The sequence below is a fragment of the Amphiprion ocellaris genome, chromosome 22, assembly GCF_022539595.1.
Source record: "Amphiprion ocellaris isolate individual 3 ecotype Okinawa chromosome 22, ASM2253959v1, whole genome shotgun sequence".
Taxonomy (NCBI): domain Eukaryota; kingdom Metazoa; phylum Chordata; class Actinopteri; family Pomacentridae; genus Amphiprion; species Amphiprion ocellaris.
The window spans coordinates 15601819-15624529 of NC_072787.1; the positions used below are offsets into that span (position 1 = coordinate 15601819).

At 39.6% G+C, this 22711-nt stretch overlaps 4 protein-coding genes across 4 annotated transcripts; 2 read left to right on the forward strand and 2 right to left on the reverse strand.

Moving 5' to 3' along the window:
* Positions 1–407: 407 nt before the first annotated feature.
* flt3 (fms related receptor tyrosine kinase 3) lies at positions 408–10673 on the forward strand. Its single transcript, XM_023293972.3, has 24 exons — positions 408–510; positions 1175–1257; positions 2231–2376; positions 2467–2591; positions 2718–2829; positions 2932–3068; positions 3305–3471; positions 3593–3731; positions 3864–4041; positions 4662–4762; positions 4857–4971; positions 5055–5260; positions 5345–5454; positions 5540–5672; positions 6357–6461; positions 6541–6651; positions 6774–6930; positions 7078–7193; positions 7335–7456; positions 8168–8290; positions 8379–8490; positions 8577–8676; positions 9412–9517; positions 9679–10673. Exons 1-24 carry the CDS (start codon positions 483–485, stop codon positions 9895–9897), a joined length of 3051 nt encoding a protein of 1016 aa, XP_023149740.2. The 5' UTR covers positions 408–482; the 3' UTR covers positions 9898–10673.
* Positions 10674–12061: 1388 nt separating this feature from the next.
* On the forward strand, positions 12062–12983 carry urad (ureidoimidazoline (2-oxo-4-hydroxy-4-carboxy-5-) decarboxylase). Its single transcript, XM_023293978.3, has 2 exons — positions 12062–12313; positions 12450–12983. The coding sequence occupies exons 1-2, from the start codon at positions 12139–12141 to the stop codon at positions 12797–12799; spliced, it is 525 nt and encodes a 174-aa protein (XP_023149746.1). The 5' UTR covers positions 12062–12138; the 3' UTR covers positions 12800–12983.
* Positions 12879–18016, reverse strand: pdx1 (pancreatic and duodenal homeobox 1). The gene is made up of 2 exons (XM_023293977.3): positions 15883–18016; positions 12879–13859 (listed from the first exon to the last, which is right to left on the reverse strand). Exons 1-2 carry the CDS (start codon positions 16316–16318, stop codon positions 13471–13473), a joined length of 825 nt encoding a protein of 274 aa, XP_023149745.2. The 5' UTR covers positions 16319–18016; the 3' UTR covers positions 12879–13470.
* Positions 18017–18163: 147 nt separating this feature from the next.
* Positions 18164–21577, reverse strand: si:ch211-140b10.6 (RNA polymerase I and III subunit D). Its single transcript, XM_023293984.3, has 3 exons — positions 21420–21577; positions 20857–20931; positions 18164–18822 (listed from the first exon to the last, which is right to left on the reverse strand). Exons 1-3 carry the CDS (start codon positions 21443–21445, stop codon positions 18483–18485), a joined length of 441 nt encoding a protein of 146 aa, XP_023149752.1. The 5' UTR covers positions 21446–21577; the 3' UTR covers positions 18164–18482.
* Positions 21578–22711: the final 1134 nt, after the last annotated feature.

The window sequence follows — 22711 nt, forward strand, 5'->3', positions numbered from 1 at the left end:
ATAGTTTCTGTCACATTTATGTCTAGATAGATAGATAGATAGATAGATAGATAGATAGATAGATAGATAGATAGATAGATAGATAGATAGATAGATAGATAGATAGATAGATAGATAGATAGATAGATTACTTTATTGATCCTCTAAGTGAAATTGCATCTAGAATATATTTTACAAATATATATTTGATTAAAAAATGTATTTAAAAAAATAAGATTAAAGTAATAAAAATAAGATAAAAGTGATAACAGTTTTCTCCTTTGATATAATATATGACATGTTTATATAACTATGCGTTTTTCACAGGTTTTTATCATAAACTATATACTTTTTTTAACACCAGCCCTCCAGGCGTAGCTGGTGATGCCGTCATTGGCAGTTTTACTTCCTCTGTTTAAACGGTATTCACACACAACTTGCTCACCAGAGTTTCACAGTCTGACCCGAGACTGAGTATGTAACCCTGACAGAAAAACAGCATCATGCAGAGACAGAGAGATATCATTGCGGGTAAGACTATCTCAAGTCCCTGTTTTGTAGGCTGAGTTACAGGGCCTGCAGAATCACAGGGAAATTACAATTCTTCTCAATCTGAGACCAGTGAGGCGTTATTTCTAAGGTTTATTAGAAATATTTGGATTTCTCTGACCACTTAGCTGAATATTTGTCAGTAGATTAAGATAATATGTAAGATGTATTTTATAATGGTTATTTATTAAATATTTGGATAATGTCAATATTTAGTCTTGATGTATCAACATTCAGCTCTATGACAGTATGAGGAACCTTGTGGATTAGAAGCAAACGCCTTGTTGATCTTACAGTGTGATATATGAAGCCCTCTGCGAACGAGTCGTAGTATGAGTGTTCCATCTCATAATTACATGAATTAAGGTTAAACTTTATTAGGCTTTTAAAATTTATTTTAAAAATACATAATATGTCATGTAGGGTTATACTATTTTCATGTGTGCACTGTGTAATAAAGCATTTAAAGCACTGGAAATAATTAAATGAGGCAATTAATTTTGCTCTATAACAGTTGCTACAATTGATAGAATTTCTAAAACTTTTGCACTGATCTTTTTTAAAATATATTTCTCATTTTCCTTTTTTTTTTACAGTTTTTTAAAATTTCCTGAGTTTATTCATAAAATGTATACAAATGTTAAAGTTACAGCTGTTCTGCTGCTGTGCGCTGGCAGAGCGCTCTGCTCTGATGTTGCAGAGAATCAGATCTGCAGGTCCAGTGATGAGGTAAGAGCTGCTTTAACTGATCAACAAACTTAAAGTAACAAATCATTAGATGCTGCTGTGTATTTCGCAATTGATGCATTAAAAACAGAGATATTATTATTCTTTGGTAAACCCCAGCAGATACCAAACTGCACAAAGAGTCTGAATTGAAAGGTGCATGAATTGTAGACACACACACACACACACACACACACACATATATATACATATATATATCTGTATATATGTACATATATATACATATATATGTATATATACACACACACACATATATATATATATATACACACACACACATATATATATATATATATATATATATATATATATACCAGAACATACACACCAGCTGCAGTCAGTGCTATTTAGTGTTTGTATTCTTGTCACAAATTTCTGTGGCAATGTCGGCAAGCCCATATTATCAGACTGAGCAAAGATGCTTCAAGTGTATTTTAGAGTAGTCTGCATAATATGGTAGCAGAGAAACAAAAGTGCAGAGCAGAAAGAGGCTGTAAAACATCAGGAAGGGGAAAACGTGTTTCATTTCTTGAAATCTGTTAGTTTCTGTTATTTTAGTGTAACCTTTAAAGGTGACAGACCAGACGTAATTCCGATACAAGTGATGCAGAGCTACCATGATTGATGTTTTTTACTGGTTAATTTATACCTCAGTATAAGTAATGCTAGAAAAAATAGTGTCTGTTCGATAGGGAGAGAACAATTTAAATATCTAGAACATTTCACCACGCAGTAATTAATTTGTAGTAAATACATGCAAGTGTACAAGGTCCAGTGAAAACAGGATTTTCAAATAGTATTATCAGTGCAAAAAGCCTTTAAGCCTTGAATGTGCCTCATCCATCTGTTTTATAGTCTTGCAAAACATTCGAACATTTATACAAAATCTTGCCCACAGTGAATTTTTTCATGCTACCTAATGGGACAGGATTAAACGGTGAGTCTTATCTTTCAGGCGGCATGTTTTCTGGCAGCTGACTATCTGAATGCATCTGGTCCTGTCAGCGTAGAGCTGTCTGTGGGGAAGAAACTCATCATCTCCCTGGATGGCTTCGCTGGAGATCCTGTCTGCCACTGGATCAGAGGAATGGATCCAGTGCTGTGAGTGAATCAATGTGTGTGTGTGTTTAGCTGTGTTTCATCTTTTGATGTGTATATAATTAAACTGAGGCATTTACTTAAACCTGACAGAAATGGGAGTCACTTCTTGGTCACGCTGCCGCTTTCCGAGACAGATTCAGGGAATTACACGCTGCTCTGTGAAACTAGCAATGCGACCGGATCTTCAGTAACTGTGTATCTTCACATAGTCAGGAGTGAGTATCAGCTTCCTCATATCTCCTCTTCTCTCTACTGCAGTGATCAGCCAGCAGTCAGCAAGGCAAACAAATTCTTGGCTGCTTGATGCTGAAAGTTTTCATTTTTTGAAATATGTTTTCCAGAACGTCCCACAACACCTCAGCTGATGTTGGATCGTGTAAATGTCAAAAGGTCTTCTCCCCATTTTAACTGCACCTCTGAGGGCTCCCCAAAGCCCACAGTCAAATGGTCTGGGTAAGATGTAATCCACTACATTTGCACTCACACTTTATAGTAAACATCACATTGCAGTTTCATTCAGTGAATAATAATGCTTCTCCTCCTTTTGCACGGAAGCATTGGTGGGAAAAATATTCCTGGAAACAACGCAAGGTCAGGGAACTCGATAAAGAGTACTTATTATTATGATGAAGGAGTGATGTGCTGCGCGACCAACGCTGAAGGACAAGAATGCACCCAACTGTATGACTATGGTAATTGAATATGAAAAACTTGTAATAAATGAAATACAACTGACATTTAATCATTTCAAATGATGCCAGAAGCAAGCTAATGCATTCAGTTTTTATTAGAGGAAAAACAGTTAAATCCAGAAGTGATTTCTAATTAATCAAAATGTGGCAAATAATCACAGTAAATAGATTAAAATTTGAAATTGGCAGTGAAATATAATATGTTGTGTGACATGAGGCCTCACTGTGTGTTTCAGATCTAGAGAGGTACTCCATGACAAAGGATGAGGTTTCTAATGTGACTCTGAGCCCTGGTCAATCTTTACTGCTTCGCTGCCGAGGACTCACTCACATACCACCCCAGTGGGAATATGGTGGCAAAATACTGGATGCCAAAACATTAGAATGTGGAGAACAGAAGGAGGTACAGTTCATAGTGACACAACTTTTCATGTGGACAAATTTCCCATGATGTTTATTTGGAAACTTACTATATAACTGTATCAATCTTCACCATTGAAATCATAACTGTGTTTTTCCTCCAGATGTGCATTAAAAATGATGCACATTTAGCAAGTGTGATGACTTACCTGTCCATCGGGTCTGTGAGTGTGGAGCACAGTGGCACATACACTTGCAAGAGTCTGGAGAATAAAACTAAGTCAGTTTACATTCATGTCCAAGGTTAGTAAACCTCATTTCATTAGGGTTTTTTTTTGTATGTGCAGCCATTGCAACTGTTATCACAGAAAAACTATGATTGTTTCTTGTTTCTGTGAAATTTACATGCACTAATTTATTCTTGTGTCACCTCAGCTGAAGGCTTCCTCTCCGTCCAGTTGGATAAGGTCAAGATCCTATCTGCTCTGAATGCATCTAGAACCTGTTTGCATGCCAATGTTTCCTACCATCCTGTTCTCCAGCGCTGTTCCTGGGAGGCTCCTGATGAAAATGTGACTAAGTGTATCAGGGATACTTGGGTGACAAAGCACAGGTAGTTCCATGAAACAGGAACCCGACGCTATCAATGCACTCCAAAAAGTGTTAGAGAAAATCTATTAGCATGTAAAAGTATGCAAAATATCAAAGTCTTTTCATGAGCACTAACAGACAACAACTGACTTAACTGACTTAAGCATGGTAAAACTGTACAATTTTGTGGTCATGCATTATAAATGATCAAATTATAAAATAACAGTTTAAAATTTCATGACCATTTTGTATCATATCCTTAATATACATAGTTTTCTGTCACATAACAGGCAAAAATTATAAAATAACACTATTTTTCTGATTTAAATAGAGTAAAAAATTGCGTAATTTTATGCACAAAAGTTGTAAAATAACAACTTAACATTTATAAATCAGTAAATCTTTAATGTAGATGTCATTTCATTTTTTTTTATGGTTCACATATAAAACAAACATATGATACTACTAATAATAATAATAATACTCTTTCACTGGTTTTACTAGATATTATTGGCAATTTAGCAAAAGAGGGGAAATCTGCAAAATTACAACAGTAAATTGTTTAAAATAATTTTCATGTTACGTTGTACCTAAAAGACTTCTGGATGGATTCGTTTAGAGCCGTTGTCTCTGTTTTCTCAGAACGGTGAAGCTCTGTGATCCTCTCAGATCAGGAGATTATAAATTACACCTGGAGGCCGGAGGACAAAAACAAACAGAGACGATATCAGTGTGTGTCGTCGGTAGGTTAATGTAACTTCTGCACAATTTTAAAACATATTTTGCAGTTATATTTCAAATATTGCACTGTCTATAATGTACTCATTTTGTTTCCAGACAAACCAAAGTTCACATTCAGGTCCAACAATGATGACAATACCTTCACCTTTGAGACTGAAAGTCTTGTACCGGCTAATTATACCTGGATGTCGTGCTCTTCGTTCAATGACAGGTAGGACTACCTTCACAGCTGCTCGGCTCAGAGGGTGTTGTAGCCTCGATTACGAAAGGCCTCTGCTCTTTGTCTCTCTGCAGCTGTGAATCAGAATCTTCCTGGAAAGAGATCCCAAATGCCAATCAGACAGACTCTGATGACTCCTGTAACAAGATAATTAAGAGCTCACTGAGCAGAAATCTGGTGGATGGACACCATTTGAGGTTTTGCCTGACAAACTCAGTTGGCACCTGGTGTGAAACTAAATACTCAATATACTATCCACCTTCACCAGAGGCTTCCAGAGGTAGTAAGAACAATTTTGCTTATAAAATTCCTAAATTAAATAGTCATTATTAAAAGCTGTTGTGCATATATTGCTGTGTTTTAGGTGAGCCACCAAGTGAAAATGGCTTGATGCTGCTGAAAACTGGCAGTTTGATTCTGCTCGCAGCTTTGGCAGTAGTCAGCGTGGTGCTCATGTACTTTGTCAGAAAGAAGGTACGCAAGTGTGTCACTCATCAGCACATATGCAAAAGAAAACACACATGAGGACATGACACAAAATATTTTGTGTTTCCAATAGAAACCCCAGTATCAGCCTCAGCTGCAGATCATCCAGATGGTTGGACCCAATGACAATGATTACATCTACATCAACTTCAAGGACTTTGAGTACGACCAGAAATGGGAGTTTCCCAGAGAGAACCTGGAGCTGGGTATGATTCCTGGTCGACATTAGACGTGATAAAATACTTGAGCAAAGTGCTGCATTTAAAGTCCTTTGTGGCCTTTTCTACAAATATTTGTAAAGTCTCAGTACTGATAATCAGTGTATAAGCTTAAGGACCCCTCCAAATGGTCACAACACAAACTTAAGGTGTTTAAAGGTGACGGAAGATCAAAGAGGAAGAAGCAACATTCTGCTACAAAAATGTGTGGTAAATTGATCTTGTTGACTTCACTCTAATCTTTTCTTTTCTGTGAAACTTTACCTCTTTGGGCCTCAAACTGTCATTTCATCGAAACCATCCGAGAAGTTGAGGGAGGAAGTGTCTCTTTGGTGGAACTACTAACAATATCATAGAAACATGACAAGGGGCCCCAGCATGACACTGTTTTTTGAAAGGCCACAAGCCAAAACAGTTGCAACAGTGCACTGGTTTTGTAATACTCTAGTTTTTTTTTTATATATAAGACTTCAATTTAAGAAGTAGGTAGAAGAGTAAATATATACAGTAAAAACTAAAGTTCTAACACCTCAAAATTGTGTTTAAATATAATACAGGAGTAGATGTATTTAATGTTATTAGCTTTTCAGTCATGTCCAGGCCCATTTTACTTCTTTGAGCCAATAAACTTCTTTAATGTCCATATGAGCAGCATGAATGTGTCCTCCCCAGGGAAAGAACTGGGCTCTGGAGCTTTTGGCATGGTGGTGCAGGCAACAGCTTATGGCATCAACAAGCCTGGAGTGTCACAGCAGGTGGCCGTCAAGATGCTTAAAGGTCAGTGTTTATACCCTGAGGGAAATGTGGAGCGCCGCAGAGGTTATTTCAGTTGCTGATCTCGTATTCGACCCTGCAGAAAAACACCAGTCGGTGGAGAAGGAGGCTCTGATGTCAGAGCTCAAGATGCTGACTCACGTCGGCCACCATGCCAACATCGTCAACCTGCTGGGTGCATGCACTGAGACAGGTCTGTTTACCACAGCTGATTACACACATGCACTATAGATTTGTTTTACACCTGATTTCACCTGATGTGGTTTTGTCAGATCAAGTGCTATAATTTCTGATCATCTTTTCTCTCCCGTGTAGGACCCATATACCTGATCTTCCAATACTGCTCTTATGGAGACCTGCTGAACTACCTGAAACGCAACAGTGAACGCTACCACAAGTCTGTGACGGATGCTTTTACTAAGGATCGATTCAGGAGCCTCTACCACAACCTGCAGCCCAAGAAAAACCCATGGTGGGAAGAAATGCAACACTGAGCAGAGAATACAAATGATGTGTTGTGTAGACAGGTTTATGTATAGGTTTAGCTCATATTCAGAGTAATTCTTCTGTAAGTAGGGGGTTGCGACGTCATAACTATGTCTTATTTGTGTCTTCTCAGTGAGCCAGATGCAACAGTGGACAATTATGTGCCCATGTACGGCTCCTCTGCCACCAGAGGGCAGGAGGACATCGCCCTGCTCACTCTTAACTCCAACGACATGGACGGCTATGAAGGTCAGAAACATCATGTAGAGACAAAACAACGTACATGTCATTCTGAGAAATTAATACATCAACATGTAGCTCTCTGAGTGAAAAGAGGATCTGAGCTGATACCATTCTGAGAAAATATAACATAAAACAGTTTGTTTGCAGATCCAGACGGCTTTGACAGCCCAGACGATCAGACAGAAGACCTGCAGGCCCTGACCTTTGATGACCTCCTGAGCTTTGCTTTCCAAGTGGCCAAAGGAATGGAGTTCCTCTCGTCCAAGAACGTAAGCAGGTCAAAGTGTAGAAACTCCCAGTACTTTACGTCTGTCAGCCCCACGTTCTCTACTGAAGAACAGAGAAACACAGCTGTTGCTTCAGGTTTCTATGCTTTGACGATACACAAACTTAGCAGAGCTGAAGAAATTAGTCAGTTAATGAATTAGTGAACTGACAGAACATTTATTCAGAACTATTTTGATGATCAATTAAACAATAAGATCTTTTTTACCATTAAAATACCATTTTTGGATTCTTAGCTACTAGGTTTTTTTTTGTTTTGTGATAGTGAATTGTAGCTTGTAGGTTTTGGACAGTCAATCAGACAAAGCAGCCTATCTAAAGACATCAGCTTCAACTTTAGGAAATTATAGAAACCAACCACTTCAGCAATCAATGCAAAAAATAATTCCCAGATGAATAGAGAATAAAGATAATAGGTAGTTGCAACCCTATATACACTATCTTACTTCGAATAAAAAGAATGTGTGAATTTGTTTTTCTAAAGTGAGATACTTCATTAATACTTTCCTAACCTATCATATCTCCATCTACTGATTTGTTTTAACAATATCTTTACACACACAGATATACTGTCAGCCTCTACAGTAAAGTTCATGTCAGCTTACATCAAACCAAATGCAGCGACTTCTCAACTAAGAGCACAACAAGTTCAACCTCAGATGTCAGATTCATTGATAATTTCTGTCTGTCTGCAGTGTATCCACCGGGACCTGGCAGCTCGAAACGTGTTGGTGACGAAGGGCAGGCTGGTGAAAATTGGTGACTTTGGTTTGGCTCGAGACATCGACAACGACTCCAACTATGTCGTGAGAGGAAATGTATGCCAGACATTCTCTTTATGTTATCATTTGCTGCTATGTTCTTTATTTTTTCCTCCCCACATTATGTGACTTTGCTGTCCTCCAGGTGCGTTTGCCGGTGAAGTGGATGGCACCAGAGAGCATCTTTGAGGGGATGTACACCATGAAGAGTGACGTCTGGGCTTACGGCATTCTGCTCTGGGAGATCTTCTCACTCGGTAACGCGCTCACAGACACTCACATTTCAAAAGCCAAGCACACAGTAAAGTCCTGTTTCATGTTGGCCATGAACTGCTGTTCCCAGGTGTCACTCCGTATCCAGGCATGAAGGTGGATCACGCGTTCTATTCAATGATTGAGAGAGGATTTAAGATGGAGTGTCCGTACTACGCAAACGAGTCTGTGTACGTGCCTTCCCTCTGCATGCAATTCTTGCACTTTTCCAATAAATAAATATAATTTTTTAAATGGAGTTACAGAACCTACAACTGGAAATTATAATAACACACAATAATAGAAAAATAGCAGTAAAAACCCTATTAGTCATGATAAATAAACATGCTGGTGGCTTCTAATACAGATATATGCAGTATATTTACTGAATTTTGATATACTTACACACTGAGTATTTCTGCCACCATATTCTTCTATTTCACTGCATTTCAGTGGCAGGATTAATCTTCCACAGTTGCACTGTAGTTATATTTTCTTTGATTAAGATCAAGTCTGTTCTTTAGTTTAGTCATATAATAAGAAAATAAGGCTTTAGCAATTCAAATGTAGCCAGAATCACTTGTATAATCTTTAGGCAGACTAACACATTAGTACATAAATTGTCGAAAAATGTCATTTTTCATAATAGGAAATAGACTATTTTACCCTTTTACTTTATATAGTTTAAGTAAATATGTCTGAGAATAATTCTGTACTTTCAAATGCAGGCCTTTTTTTGATGGAGAATTTTTATGTTGTTTTATTGGTGCTTTTATGTAAGTAAATGATTGAAGGAATACTGTCCCTATAGTCAAACAAATACAGTAGTCCAGCTACCTTTGACTTCCTAAATAACGTCAAATCTGTCCTGATAATGAAGCTGAATACAAATCTGAATTTTTGTCTCCCATGACTTTCTTCTGCAGTTACGAGATGATGTGTAAGTGTTGGGCCCTGGATCCCTCCAGCCGTCCATCTTTCTCCAAGCTGGTGTCCTTTATGTGCGACCAGCTGACCGACAGAGAGGAGAAGGTATAAGCCTGTAGGACACGGTCAACATATTTTTGGAAGATTCTACTCAAACATCCACTTAAAATCATCTAGAGCACAGTGTAACACTTTCTTCTCCACCGCTGGATGGAGGATGGAAACGCTGTACCTGGTCTATTCTTATTGAGTCTTATTCCTTTCAGCTCTACCACAACATGCTCGACCAGACTTCCAGCGACTACCAGAATGCAGCGGCTATTTTGGACATTTCTGCCTTGACAAAGCTCAGCGACAACAAGACGCAGTCGGCCAACGACTACTGCAAAAACCACGTGAGTGAAGAAAGCAAAGTAGAAATGCCCGAGTCAGACACGATGGCAGCTAAAGAGGAAGAGCCTCTGAAGCCATCTGATGCAGACTGATCTCCTGTTACATGTCGATGCTCAAACTGTTTAATCTATGTAACCGTTTACTTAAGATTCTTCTCATATAATAATCTCAACATTTACAATCAAATGTACTTTTTTCATATGCTATTGAAATATCATAAGTATTAACATGCTTACTGTAGATGGGATTGAATACAACATATGTAGCAAATAATAGCATAATCTGCAGAGTTTATTCATAGATATGGTTATTCAGTAAACCGCATTTACCAGCCACTTTATTAGGAACATCTGTGAAATCTAACACGACATAATGCAATGGATCGTCCATAAATTCTACCTTTTTGAAGCTTTAAAGTTTTCAGTTTTGTTAATGGTGTCAAAAACATGATAATTCTACATTATGTTGATTATTGGGGATTATCAATGGGAGTTAATGGTGAACTGGATGGCGTTACATTTAAAATAGTTCCAAATAATTTATCCTCTTCATGTATGTCTTGTGTTGTTATGTAAAAACTGTGTTTTTGTATACCCTTGGGGTTTTTGTGCAGCTAAAAGTGAAAAATTGGTTTCAAGACTATACTTTAGACATGTCAGTATCTAACCTTTTTACCTAAAGTCTTATTATGCTATAAAATAGGCACATGTATCAGCAGCTATTACAAGCCATTTAAATTCTATTATCTTACACATATATATCTCTTTTTATACCATGCTTTTAATGTTTTAATGGAATATTTACGCTGTATTGTATCAGGGTAAGGCTAAGCATTATACCTGCAATAAAATGTACTTTATTCATTAAATGAGTGTTTCTTATTTGAGTATTAGTAATATGTCTCAAAAGAAATACCTCCCCCACATTTCACAAGACAAGAGCAGAAATTGAATATCAAAGATTATGGAAATGTGTTTTTCTTCTCTATCTTGTGAACGCAATACTGAAAGGGAACTTTATGAAAGTATTACACTTCAACAACATTCTGAAGTATTATTCCTTTCATTGAGTATATCCATTTCTTGCTGCTTTATACTTGTATCCTATAATACACTTTTCAGAGGTAGATACATCTTTTAATATCACTGCATTTGTGTGACAGCAGCAATTACTGCTTAGGTTACATGTGAAGATTTTATGTAAGAATACAATAATTAGTTTATAGAATATGACGGTCTAGAATAGAATAATCTAAAACAAGCTTTAGTTGAAATTAACTCCACATCCAGCAGCTACAACAATTCAGCTTAATGTTAACTTGCGTGATTAACATGTGAATAATATGATATATAGTCACAGAAAACATTTTTATCATTGTAAATACTTGAACTTTTGGACCATTTGCTGAAAATGGTGATCTTTTCATATTTTTAAAATCATTTATATATCATATTATTCAACCCAGAACTTCCACTTGTAATGGAATATTGCCATATTACAGCATTGCTACTGCTTCCACTTTTTAAAAAATGCAAAAAGTGTGTAAATGTTTGGGGTTTTTTTAATGTGCTTTCATTACGCTTTCTGATTTGATGATGGCAGTCTTCTTTTCTGGATTTTGTCATCTTTAAACTACAAACCCCCTTGTAGTTTACTTTTTTTTCTGCCGGAACTCAATTGCTGTCTTATTTGAGTAGATTGCTGAGTAAAGAAAAATATATTTAAGTTGGCAAAATTGAAAACTTCAAGTTGACTTTTATTAAAATTAAGTTGCAGCAATGCAAAGTCCTCATTTCAAGGGAACCCAGTGACTTAAGTAAATCGAACTTCAACCAGTGGCCTTAATATTACTTGTTAACTTTAATTGGATGGATTTGATTCAGTTGTGCTGCCAATGGAAGCAGTCGATTTAGGTTGGTCCAACAATTCTCTTTTGTGAGTGTAAGTAGAGAATCTAAATACTTCTTCCACCACTGTGTGAAACCTTGTTGAAGGGCTTAACAGCAGTTTGAAAAATAATAAACATATCCTACTTACAGACCTGACATTTACATTCGGACTGTTTCTCACTTTACGCACTAGGAGACGCCAGAGATCAAATTTTGCCTGGGAAACCCTGTGTCTAAAATTTGCATCACTATTGTGTACCTGTCTTCAAGCTTTTCAGCAAAACTCTTATTTTCAGATGCAGATGACTGTCAGCTGCTGAATTTAGCAAATATTAACCACAGCCAGACACGGGGGCCTTGTTCTGCGCGTCCACCAGTGCATTAACCCTTGTTGTCCGAAGGTCACTGCCTGTGCAACCACTAAAGAGTGTTACCAAAAAAAAAATGGATATTACCGCAGTAAATGCTCTTAATTATGAAGATTTTGTGAGTATTTTCGGGAATGTGGTGGAGAAATGTCCGATAATAACAGCTGCTGTGTGGTCGAGGCGTCCCTTTGTTACCTTAAATGCTTTGGAGGCTGCAATCAGTGAGTTCATCGATGATCTTCCAGAATCAGGTGATCGTTTTAATCATTTTATTAGTCGTTTAGCTCTATTGGACTTTAGATCGAATCATGTGTTCTGTGCGTAATGGCGCAGAACATCAAACGAACCAAACTGGGTGCAATAATCAGTCACCACGTGTGTGTTCAGGTAAAGAGGGGATCCTCAGGTGTCACCCAGACCTCGCTGGGAGGGACCTCCAGAGCGGCACGTTGACCCGGGAGTCGCGCGAGGAGCAGGCACGAGCCGGTATGGACGCGCTGAGCTCCGGTGAAGCCTCGCGCATGTCCCGGCTCAACGAGGAGTACAAGACGCGCTTCGGGTTCCCGTTTGTCATCTGCGCCCGCATGAACGACAAAGCGAACATCTTGCGGCAGCTGACCGAGCGCTGCGGGAACGAGCGCGCCGTGGAGAGGGAACGCGGCATCGAGGAGGTGAAGAAGATTTGCCGCCTGCGTCTCCAAGGTCTGGTGCTCTGTGATGCACCGAACAAACTATGACCCTTCATGGATGGAGTTCATCTCGGGTTTCCACTGAGCCGCTTCAACCACCAGGAAAAAGTTCCACTGATGCCATGCGTAAAGGCAGTGATATATTCTTTATTCCAAATGCATTATATGTGTTATTCATCCATCAAACTGTATAATTAACAATAAAACATGTGCATCACTGATTCTAACTGAACATTTTACATGATATCGCTTTGGTTTATAAACAAGTGGACAAGTACATGGAAAATACACGTTTTTTAAAACATTTTCGTACATTTCTTAACATGGTTGTGGCCTAAAATATTCACTGTCTGAGGTCAAAAACAACGCACTGTATAACTTAATGTGACCATACAACAGCTGTGCAACTGAGTCCTTGTTGCTGCCTCTATAATGGGGGAAAGAGGTGGTCCCTGCTTGATTTTGCTGTGTCCGCATGCCATCTGGCGTCCAAAATCTCAATCTCAAAGCCTGTAGAAATGCGCCTTCAGTCCAGAAATGACTGTGAAATCCAAAGAGACCTGTCATCACCCTCCTAATCTTATAAATACAAATACTCCCCAATAGGGCTGCCTTAAAATATGGGTTTCAAGTCTGTTTCTGTTAAGTTGCCATCAGAATAAAGTAAAACGATCCCTGAAATGCCACTTTAGGTCCCAGTTTTAAGTGCGTAATTGCATCTACGCGGGCTCTCTGGACCCGGACGCGGAGAGAGTGTGGCCGTGCAGCGGGGAAACAGGAGGTGTGGTAGCGGCGTGAGGTCCGTTGGTGGAGGACACCCCTCCTGCGGCCTCCCCCTGGTCTCCGGAGGTGATGGAGGAGTCCTGGTCCGGATCGGCGCCTCTGGCCCTCCTGCGGTCCTCCTCCTTCTTCCACTTCATGCGCCGGTTCTGGAACCAGATCTTGATGTGTCTCTCGGTGAGGCTGAGGGTCAGAGCCAGCTCCACCCGGCGAGGCCTCGAGATGTAGCGGTTGAACAGGAACTCCTTCTCCAGCTCCAGCAGCTGGGCGCGCGTGTACGCAGTCCTGGTGCGCTTGTTTTCCTCCGTCTCCGCCATCACATAGGGCCCTAAAACAACGAGCACACTCAGTGTCCTTATACGCCATGTAGATGCCATTTATCAGAGTTATTTGAACGTTATCAGCCTTGTTTGGACTAAAATCTCAAGCACTCTTGTAAACCCGCTGCACCTATTAATTATCATGAACTTAGTAATTTCTCTTTAGAGAAATTAGCAGGTTTTACTATAGGTGCGTTTAAAAAAAATTACATTTTAGTTTATTATATATTTGGACATGTACTATACATTAACTTGAGATTTAAGCAAAAATTCAGAAACAACAGGTGACATTAAGACTATTAACCTGCTTTAATTCGGGTTAACTAGGAGATTTTTGGGGTGAAGGTTTTAGGGTAAATTATTTTGGAGATTAGATAAGACTTTGGTGGAGTGTGCGTTTGTTTTCTTTTATATTTCTCATGCGGGGCGCGTGGTTGCCCACATCTAAGATCCATACCGGGGATCAAATAAAAACAGCAACTATACAAAAGCAGAGTTTACATTGATAAAATGTTGTGGTTTGTGATAGGCTATCTGAGGGCACAAACACTCAAGTCTTTTTTATGTGGTTTAGTCACTGTGACTTGCAAAGATTTATTTTTCCAATGTAAAGGGTGGAACCACAGAGATTTTATTTGGAAAAAAATACACCCATCTACTCCTCATTTTTCTAGGACACCAATCACCAGTTTCTCCAAAAAGACGTTTAAGAATCAAAATGTCATGCGAAAAAAAGAAGCAGCAGCAAAGAAAAACGGGAAAACTGCCTACAGTTTAGCCTTCTTAACCAAGTTGCTTATGAGTGTCACATTTGACTTTTTTTTTGGTTTGTACAAAATATAAATCACTCAGATTTTAGGTAATCTACAGGTTAAATCAGAGCAGAAAATACAAGACACTAATAATTCTTCCTCTCTAACGAAAAAGAAAAACGTGAATTCATCTTCACATTGTCATTACAGCCTAAACAAGTATATGCTACGCAAAAGCACGTGTATTTGTTAAATTTATAAACAAGTTATATGACTTGGCTATAAATCATAAATGACAAGAATAGTCATTTATGTTGCTTTGGTCCTTGGCCTCCTGCCTGTTACCTGGGGTTAGTATTTTAGAAACCTTTGCAGCTTTCTACATCAGCCATTTTGATAATAAAACCCAAATGAATATGATTTTCACAGTTTCAGAACTTTCAAATGATAAAAAAACAACGTGCATTATGCTATAATTATATCAGAATTGTGCTTCAAATGCTGTGCGCGAAGCTTAACCAAAAGGTGGCCACAATGACGCATGATAATATGGACTTTGTTGGACTTTAATTAATGCACCAACCTATATTAAGTGAATAATGCTGTCTTTTTGGGTCTGAATTCAAGAAAAGTCTGGGAACTATTTAAATCCGTTTTAGCAGAAGATAACTTTCTAGGACGTACTTTTCTATTACGCAAACGCGCTGGTTAGAAAGTTTATTGATATTATCTCCATTAACACACTCCCTTCTCTCAGTTTTAACATAGTGAATTATTCAGTAACGTTTTATTCAAGCTGAAAACTTTACATTGCAATTTAGCGTAAATACAATAAAGGGCCTTTTCTTCCAGACCCACATCAATCAAAAGCGACTGTGGGTTTGGGTGTTTAACAGTCTATTATATTCTATAGTTTGCAGTCACTGAAGGCTTAAGATATGGCGATTTGTGAAAATGTTTTGTTACAGACAAACCCCACATTTTTGTAACGATAAGACCCGATAAAAGCAAACGCTGACCTTCCGGGCCTTTTACAAACTGACTGACAAAGTAAACTGAAACACCCAGGACCATATTGTTGGGAGCATGATGTCATTACACCTTAGAAAGAGTCCGTTGAAACTGATCTACTGGTGTTGCAAACAAGACAGTCTATTTTAATTTGAAGCCCATTTTTTGAATCAAAATCAATCACTTCTCAGAGAAACCCTGCATTCGGATTCAGTTCGTGAACAGATTTTGCTCTTTCACACATTCACTGAGGTGTTTGAGTGTTTACCTGCCCACTGGCCCTTCCAGGTGTGTGAGTGGGATTTGGTGGTTTTCATCCAGGGGAATGGGAGGTGATATCTGCTCTGCTCCCCCGTGTCACCATAACCTGGAGGCTGGAGGGGCTGCTGCTGCTGCTGGAGCCCCTGCTGGTGCTGGTGCTGGAGCTGAGGCACACCTGGATCCTCCCGCATGCTGGCTAAACTGTACGCAGGGGCGATGTCAGGAAGGCTGGCCTGCTCCAGGGCTCCCATGGACGGCGGCGTGTAGACGGAGTGGACCTGCCTGCTCATGTAGAGGCAGGGCGGCGGGCTGTGGCTGTACTCATCCCCCTGTGGTCTCTGGTAGGCGCAGGAGTCTTTAAAAACCTGAGAGGAGTAATAATGATCTTCCCGATTCATGGCTTGGCGTGGACCGGAGAGCTGCGAGGCCGTTTGCGCGCACATGTACCGCACCTGCGCCCTGCCTCGGCGTGGACCTTCAGCTCTACCTGCCTCTGGCGCAACTGCGAGGCCCTCACGGCTCCACACAGGTGTGTCACTCTGTCACCATGTGACTCTGCAGAGCCCGAGCCATTGGTTTCACTGTTTGCTCCCAGTTTCCAGGATATTCTGCAGCTTGTGGGATCTCTTTTTTTTCGGTAAATTGAACAGTCAGCGCGTAAATCAATGCCACTCTGTAAATACCGCAAAGTTTACCTGGCGTCCAACCGTGTCTGCGCACACAGCTGCGCCACAGGAGTGAACGGGTGAATCAGCGGGACCCTGCCTCCACTTAGAGGTATTACTCTAGAGCGCACGGAAGGAACATGTTTCTCATGTGGGACACGTTGGATTGTCCTCAAACAAAGCAGCAATCGACAATTTATATGGATATACCTCTTGTCTGCACACTGCGGCCGATAAATCGATATGTATGGGCGCAAACATTGGTTGACCTGCGAGATAAGAGACCTGGATGGAGAGACAGTTGTCTTGGAAACTCGGGGGGAAAGCTCAAACACCACAGCCCGTATTTCCACAGTCACCATTTTTTCCATTTCTTTTCTGACGTTTGAAATGTACCCATTATACTTTCGTAAATGCATCATTTAACACCATTTTGCGCGCCTGTGCCACAGTCTCAGCACGAAGGGCCCTTGGCGACAACAAACACAAGAGCTGCTGCTGCACTCTCGCCATGTTTGCTGGCCATTAGCCTTCAGCGGCCTCGCGATCGCCCCATTAAACATCAGCTCTCGTGGTAAACCAATTAGGCTGGAGTGAGAAACTGAACTCAATTAACCGCCGCGTGCGCACCGAGCGTGTCTGCACAGCCTGCAAGCGTTACCCAACACTGTGGAGCCTCCGCTATAAGATAGGCCTAATTTACCTATTCCAAGGCAAATCGTACAGCACGACGAGGCTTTTACCTCCATAGAGTCTATCAGCGGACTATTTGCACCGAGTTCTTCAAAAGCAATTATGGCACTTTCCACGGTATCTTAATGGGGCACTCAGGGACGCAATAAAGTTCAAGCAAACCAATTCTATACAAAACACCCCCTGCTGTATGGCTTAATGGTGTTTATATTTGATCACTGTTTCAAAGAGGAAGGAAACAGTTAACCCAAGCTATTCCCCACTACAGTGGAGATAGACAACGAGATTTATGAAGCATGATGAGCGTTTAACGCATTTCCAGTCAGATTTTTTTTTTTGCGTAATGGTCTGTAAGGGAGGAGTGATGCAGCTCAGAGTTGCTGTAATAGACCTGTAATAGACTCTTGTCACGTGTGTAAAATGCTGTGGAACAATAAAAAGAGTAAGTTCAAACACATGTAAACAAGCCAAATGGATAGGAAAGATATAAACAAGACTCTCAACGCTTGAGCAAATGTCCATCTGCTGGCCTGAAGCCCCACAACCCCACGGAGACCTGTGGAAACACTGTCTGCATGGAATCACCGGGCTCTTATTTTAGCAAAGCTGCTGTTGGTATTACAGCTGTACTGAATGAATCCTTTCCAGAGAGTCAGGCACATGTAGGAGTGTCAGGAAAACATTTTTTTCTCCTTTGACAAACAAAAGCATTTCTGATAGCTGCTATACACATGTCAAAAAGTTGGACGCGATAAAATGTGCTTACCCAGTGGCGACAGCAGCATGGCTTATGTAAACATTATGAGCAGTGAATGAGGACATTATATTTGAAATCAAGTCTCCTCTATACGATTATTTCAAATTATTGGTTGCATGAGTAGCGATAAGACAAAAATCAGAGCGAGGAAAGGATTTCCTGGGAAAATAGAGGCCATTTGACATTTTATTCACCCAGACTTTACTGAAAAGCCAAAAAAGAACATAAAAATGATTTTATGTTGGCTGCTACTGGGGATCAAATACCGCTTACTGAACCTCAAAAGACAAGCCAAACTCCTCTATTTAGTCCCTTTTTAACAGCAGGAAAATAAAGTTTTCTGTCTCCTTCCAACGCTCCAGATGAGCAGGACAGATTCTCTCAGCCTGTCAGCAGCTCTGAGGTGTTTAATCCGGCAGGAGCTCAGTTTCAAGTCCACCTCTGTGCCTCTGGTCTCTGGAGAAGCAGAGCTCCTCAACAAACAATTACCCATCAAGTCTGTGTCTGTCTTTGTCTGTGTCTGTCTTTGTCTGTGTTCTGTTTATCGACGTGTCTTCTGTCTCTGTCGTCTCTGTGTCTATCCAGCTTCTTATCTTTGTTTTTGCGGCTGTCTCTGTGATGATGTTTATGGTCTCTGTGGCCTCCATTACTCCTGGGCTCTCTGGTAGGTGTTCTGCTCCTGCTCCTGCTCCTCTCTGGGGACTCGCTCCTCAGGCGCCCTCTTGTGGTGGAGTGTCCGGCTCTGGACTCACCGCTGCGCCGCTGCAGGCCAGTGGAGCGCAGGGTGTTGAGGAGGAAGCGTTTGTTGGTGCTCCTTAGAGGGCACTTCAACCTGACAGAGGTGTGAAGAGACACATTTGTTTCAGCTATGAGACAGTGTGACCCCGCAGATTAGACACTTACCTCTCAGAGACAGACGGATGCTCACCGCTGGGATCAGAGCTAATAGCTGTGACACCACATCACAGGAGAGATTAACTTTAAAAGGCCCTCTTGCTCAGGGCTGTAGCTACCACCGAGGACACGGAGGGATTTTCTGCCCTCTTCCCCCTTTGAATCCATGTGAAAATGATGTAAAAAGCTAACATGTGAAGGGTATTTTATAGACTAATTTCAGGTTTAATTCCTCACCAAAACAAATGATTCAGTAATTTTCCACAATACTTGCATGTTATGTAGCGATTTGATATAGAATTTAGCACCTCTTTGTGTAATTTAATATAGATAGAGAACCTTTAAAAAACTGAGATTTACATTGGGGATTTAAATTCTTGACCTTGATTTTAGTGTGAATATTTAATTAGTCCACCTGAGAACTGCTTTATGTGATTTAATTGCTTTGATTTTGTAAATGTGGAAGTTGTTCTCGTTTCTCTACTAGACTTTGATGTCAAGGAGACCTTTCAAATAACACGTAGTTTCATTTGGTTTTAAATCACAAATTCACCAAGACAAAATCAGCAACAAGAGTAACCACATGCATTTTATAAGGCGTACTCGCAAAACCAAAATCCCTACATTTATCATTATGGAGCTGTTTTTACCCATTAACAAAGTGGTAACAATGTTCATATAATTAATTAAGGATATATCAAGCATAGAAACTGCATAACATTGCATAATAACTAAGGGTTGACTGATATGACTTTATCAGGGCCAATACTTTTGTCAGTTATTAGTAATCAAGTAGACTGATAGGCAATATTGGGAACCGATATATATTTGCAGTAGAAATGAAAATCCTGATGTCGAAATTTAGACAAACACAAACTCCAACACAAAATTTTACATGTTTAATAAAAGAATTTTCCCAGCATTTATCCTTCAATATTGATTGATTACTACTTGTAATCAGATCATCGGATAGCGCTGTAACTGACATTGCTCAAGACCAAAGAGCAGTAATTACACAAAGAAATACGAGGCTGCTTTAGAGACAAAAAAGTGCATTTTTAAATTAAGTAACTAAATCAGAAATTGATTTATAAAAATTAGAATACCCATAATCAGAAAAATGTAAAAGTATCTGACCCAGTTATTGGCCAGGTTGACAATCAGTCTAACAACCACATGAATGGCCCTTCTAGCCCTAAAACATCAACGTTTTGAGAATATTAACTCATTGAGGACAGGTGGCATGGAAATATTTTGTAGTTGAGAAACAAAATGTTATGATGGAATTTTAATTTGCATAAAAATGGAGTAGAAAGACATATTGGTATTTCTAAAAGACATAACATCATGTGGAGCCATGCATATTGCTTCAAATGTAATATATCGTTTGAGTACAGTTGTAAAATAGTGTGACAACGGACCACCATTTTCATTTAAGCCAAGAGTGACAAATTTATGTGAGAAAAGTATGTCAAGTTGTCTACTGAAAACTCAGGCTGAAACTAATGACTTTTTGCACTGTCTCAATTTTCTAGAAAAATAGATTAGTTATTCTGGGCTATAAAATAGTGACAAATGTTGATAAGTGTTTTCTAAAGCCGTAGATGACCCCTTTGATGGTCTTGTTTTATCCTCAACCCAAAAATATTTAGTTTACCATCTTCAAGGAGCAAAGAAACCTGAAAACATTCTGCTCTAAGAAGCTGCGATAAGAGAAGTTTGACTTTTATTTTCTTTGAAACAAACACTCATCGACTAATCAACTATCAAAACAGTTGATGGTTAATTTAAGGATGCAGCTGTACTGAAAACCTCAGCTAACTAGTTGGGAATGTAAACAGACAAGCTGCGCACAAACTAAATCTGGCTGCCCGCTCACAAGTGCAGTTAAGTGGATCAGTAGCAGCTACACATGCACAGATGACAGATGTGCACAGGCTTATACAGATGCCACGTGAAACACATTGCTCACCATCCTGCAGGGCCCATCGTCTCTGCTCTCAGCCGAGCTCTGTCAGTCTCCCTGAGGAGCTCCTCTACCGCACGTCTGCATGGATAAACAAAGAAAAGCACCAAAATGAGTCATGCGGAGGGGACGAATTTGGGGGCGAAGCCGAGGACAAAGATGACACAAAACCTCAAGAGGGAGCCAAAGGGAGAATAATTTAATTAAGTGCGAGAAAACGGAGTGATGCGGAGTATGTGAGAGAAAGTGAGCCATTAGGAGTGAATGAGGGGCAGCGGCGGTGTCCTGGTTTGACCCGAGCTGCTGAATCAGCAGAGTGTCAGCAGAGGAGAGCCGCTAATTTAGCCGACCTTTAACCACACGGCACAGCCAGCTACCGGTGTCTGTTTCCTTACAAGCAACACACACTCTCACTCGTCTTACATCAAAATAAATACAACAGCTGTGGACCAAAAATACGCCTCTAACACTCGGAGCGGCGTTACGGTTATGGACGTAAGCCGTCTCGAAGTGTGCGCAAACAGCAGCTTTACGGCTAATAAAGAACAAACAGCGACATGTTTACTTACTTTTCCAGCTCATTATCATCTGCCATCACCCCACGACCGGTTACACGTCGTCACACGCCAAGTAAATTCAACTAATACCGATTGCTGTCTCTTAATTAAAGCTTCATCTCTTGTTTACCTCTCAGCGGGGTCCTTCCACCGAGGACCCTGTGTTTTTAGCTGCCCTGAACAGTGCCTGATCGTTTCCGATAGCTACAAAGTCTTGTTGAAATTCAAAACCTCAACACAACTATCTTGGGAAAGCATATTATTTGAAAATATACAATTTTAATTAATTGCAGCTTCATTTCTTGAGATATGAGTTTGGATTTAGTTTATTGCACGTTTTTAAAAAAGCAAATAAGTGAAGTCACATTTAACACAACAGCTGTTAAGCCTAAGGACTTGCCTGCAGGGAAATAACATCGGTGTTACAAGTTTAAATGGTTAAGGTTAGGACTGTATGATTTTGTTAATTTTGCAAATTTGTCTGACTCATTCAAATTTTAAAGTTACGACCCTACACTCTAAAACGCCATAAAAGAACTTAGTCAAATCAATAAATCTTTGTTTAGCTTACTTACTGTAAATATATGAGTTTTGCTAATTTCTAGTAAATTGAACATATAATGTCTGATTTTCATTTTCAATCCACTTTAGAACTTAAGTCGTTTTGACTTAGAATCATGAGCTGAATGAATAAACTGTCCCGAGAATTCATTCAACTCATTAAATTAAATGAAAATAAATAGACTTCCCAGGATGCACTATTAGAAAGTTAACACTGCTCAGACAGTCTTTTTTATGTAGTGAGAACAGACACAGTGGAAATGTGCTGTGTGTCTTTAATACTACCTAATTAAGCTATAGTTGTTTTGTTTCTTTACTAACCATGACAAAGATTAGTAATGGGTTAATTTCAATACACATCTGGACTTAAAATAGCAGCTGAGGCAGTAAGTTCTCAGTGTTAAATGAAAAAGATACTAAATTAAAATGTCTCAATTGCACTGACTAACTCAAATATGGGGTAAGAACCCACAATATTATATACTCCATCAAATTACCTGGCTAATTTAAGAATTAAAGTTAAAATTTTACAAAATTGTGCAGGGAAAACCCAACAACATTTAGTTATGGACCACAATGGTGACAGTTGACAGGAAAAATCTCAGTAAACAAAGAGAGACCTCAAGCAGAACCAGGCTCAGAGAAAGTAGATATCTGCCTGGATCAGTCTGGGTAAGGTTAAACATGGGAGAGAAAGGACAAAGAGGCAAACAGACATACAATGAACAAGAGAATGTAAACAC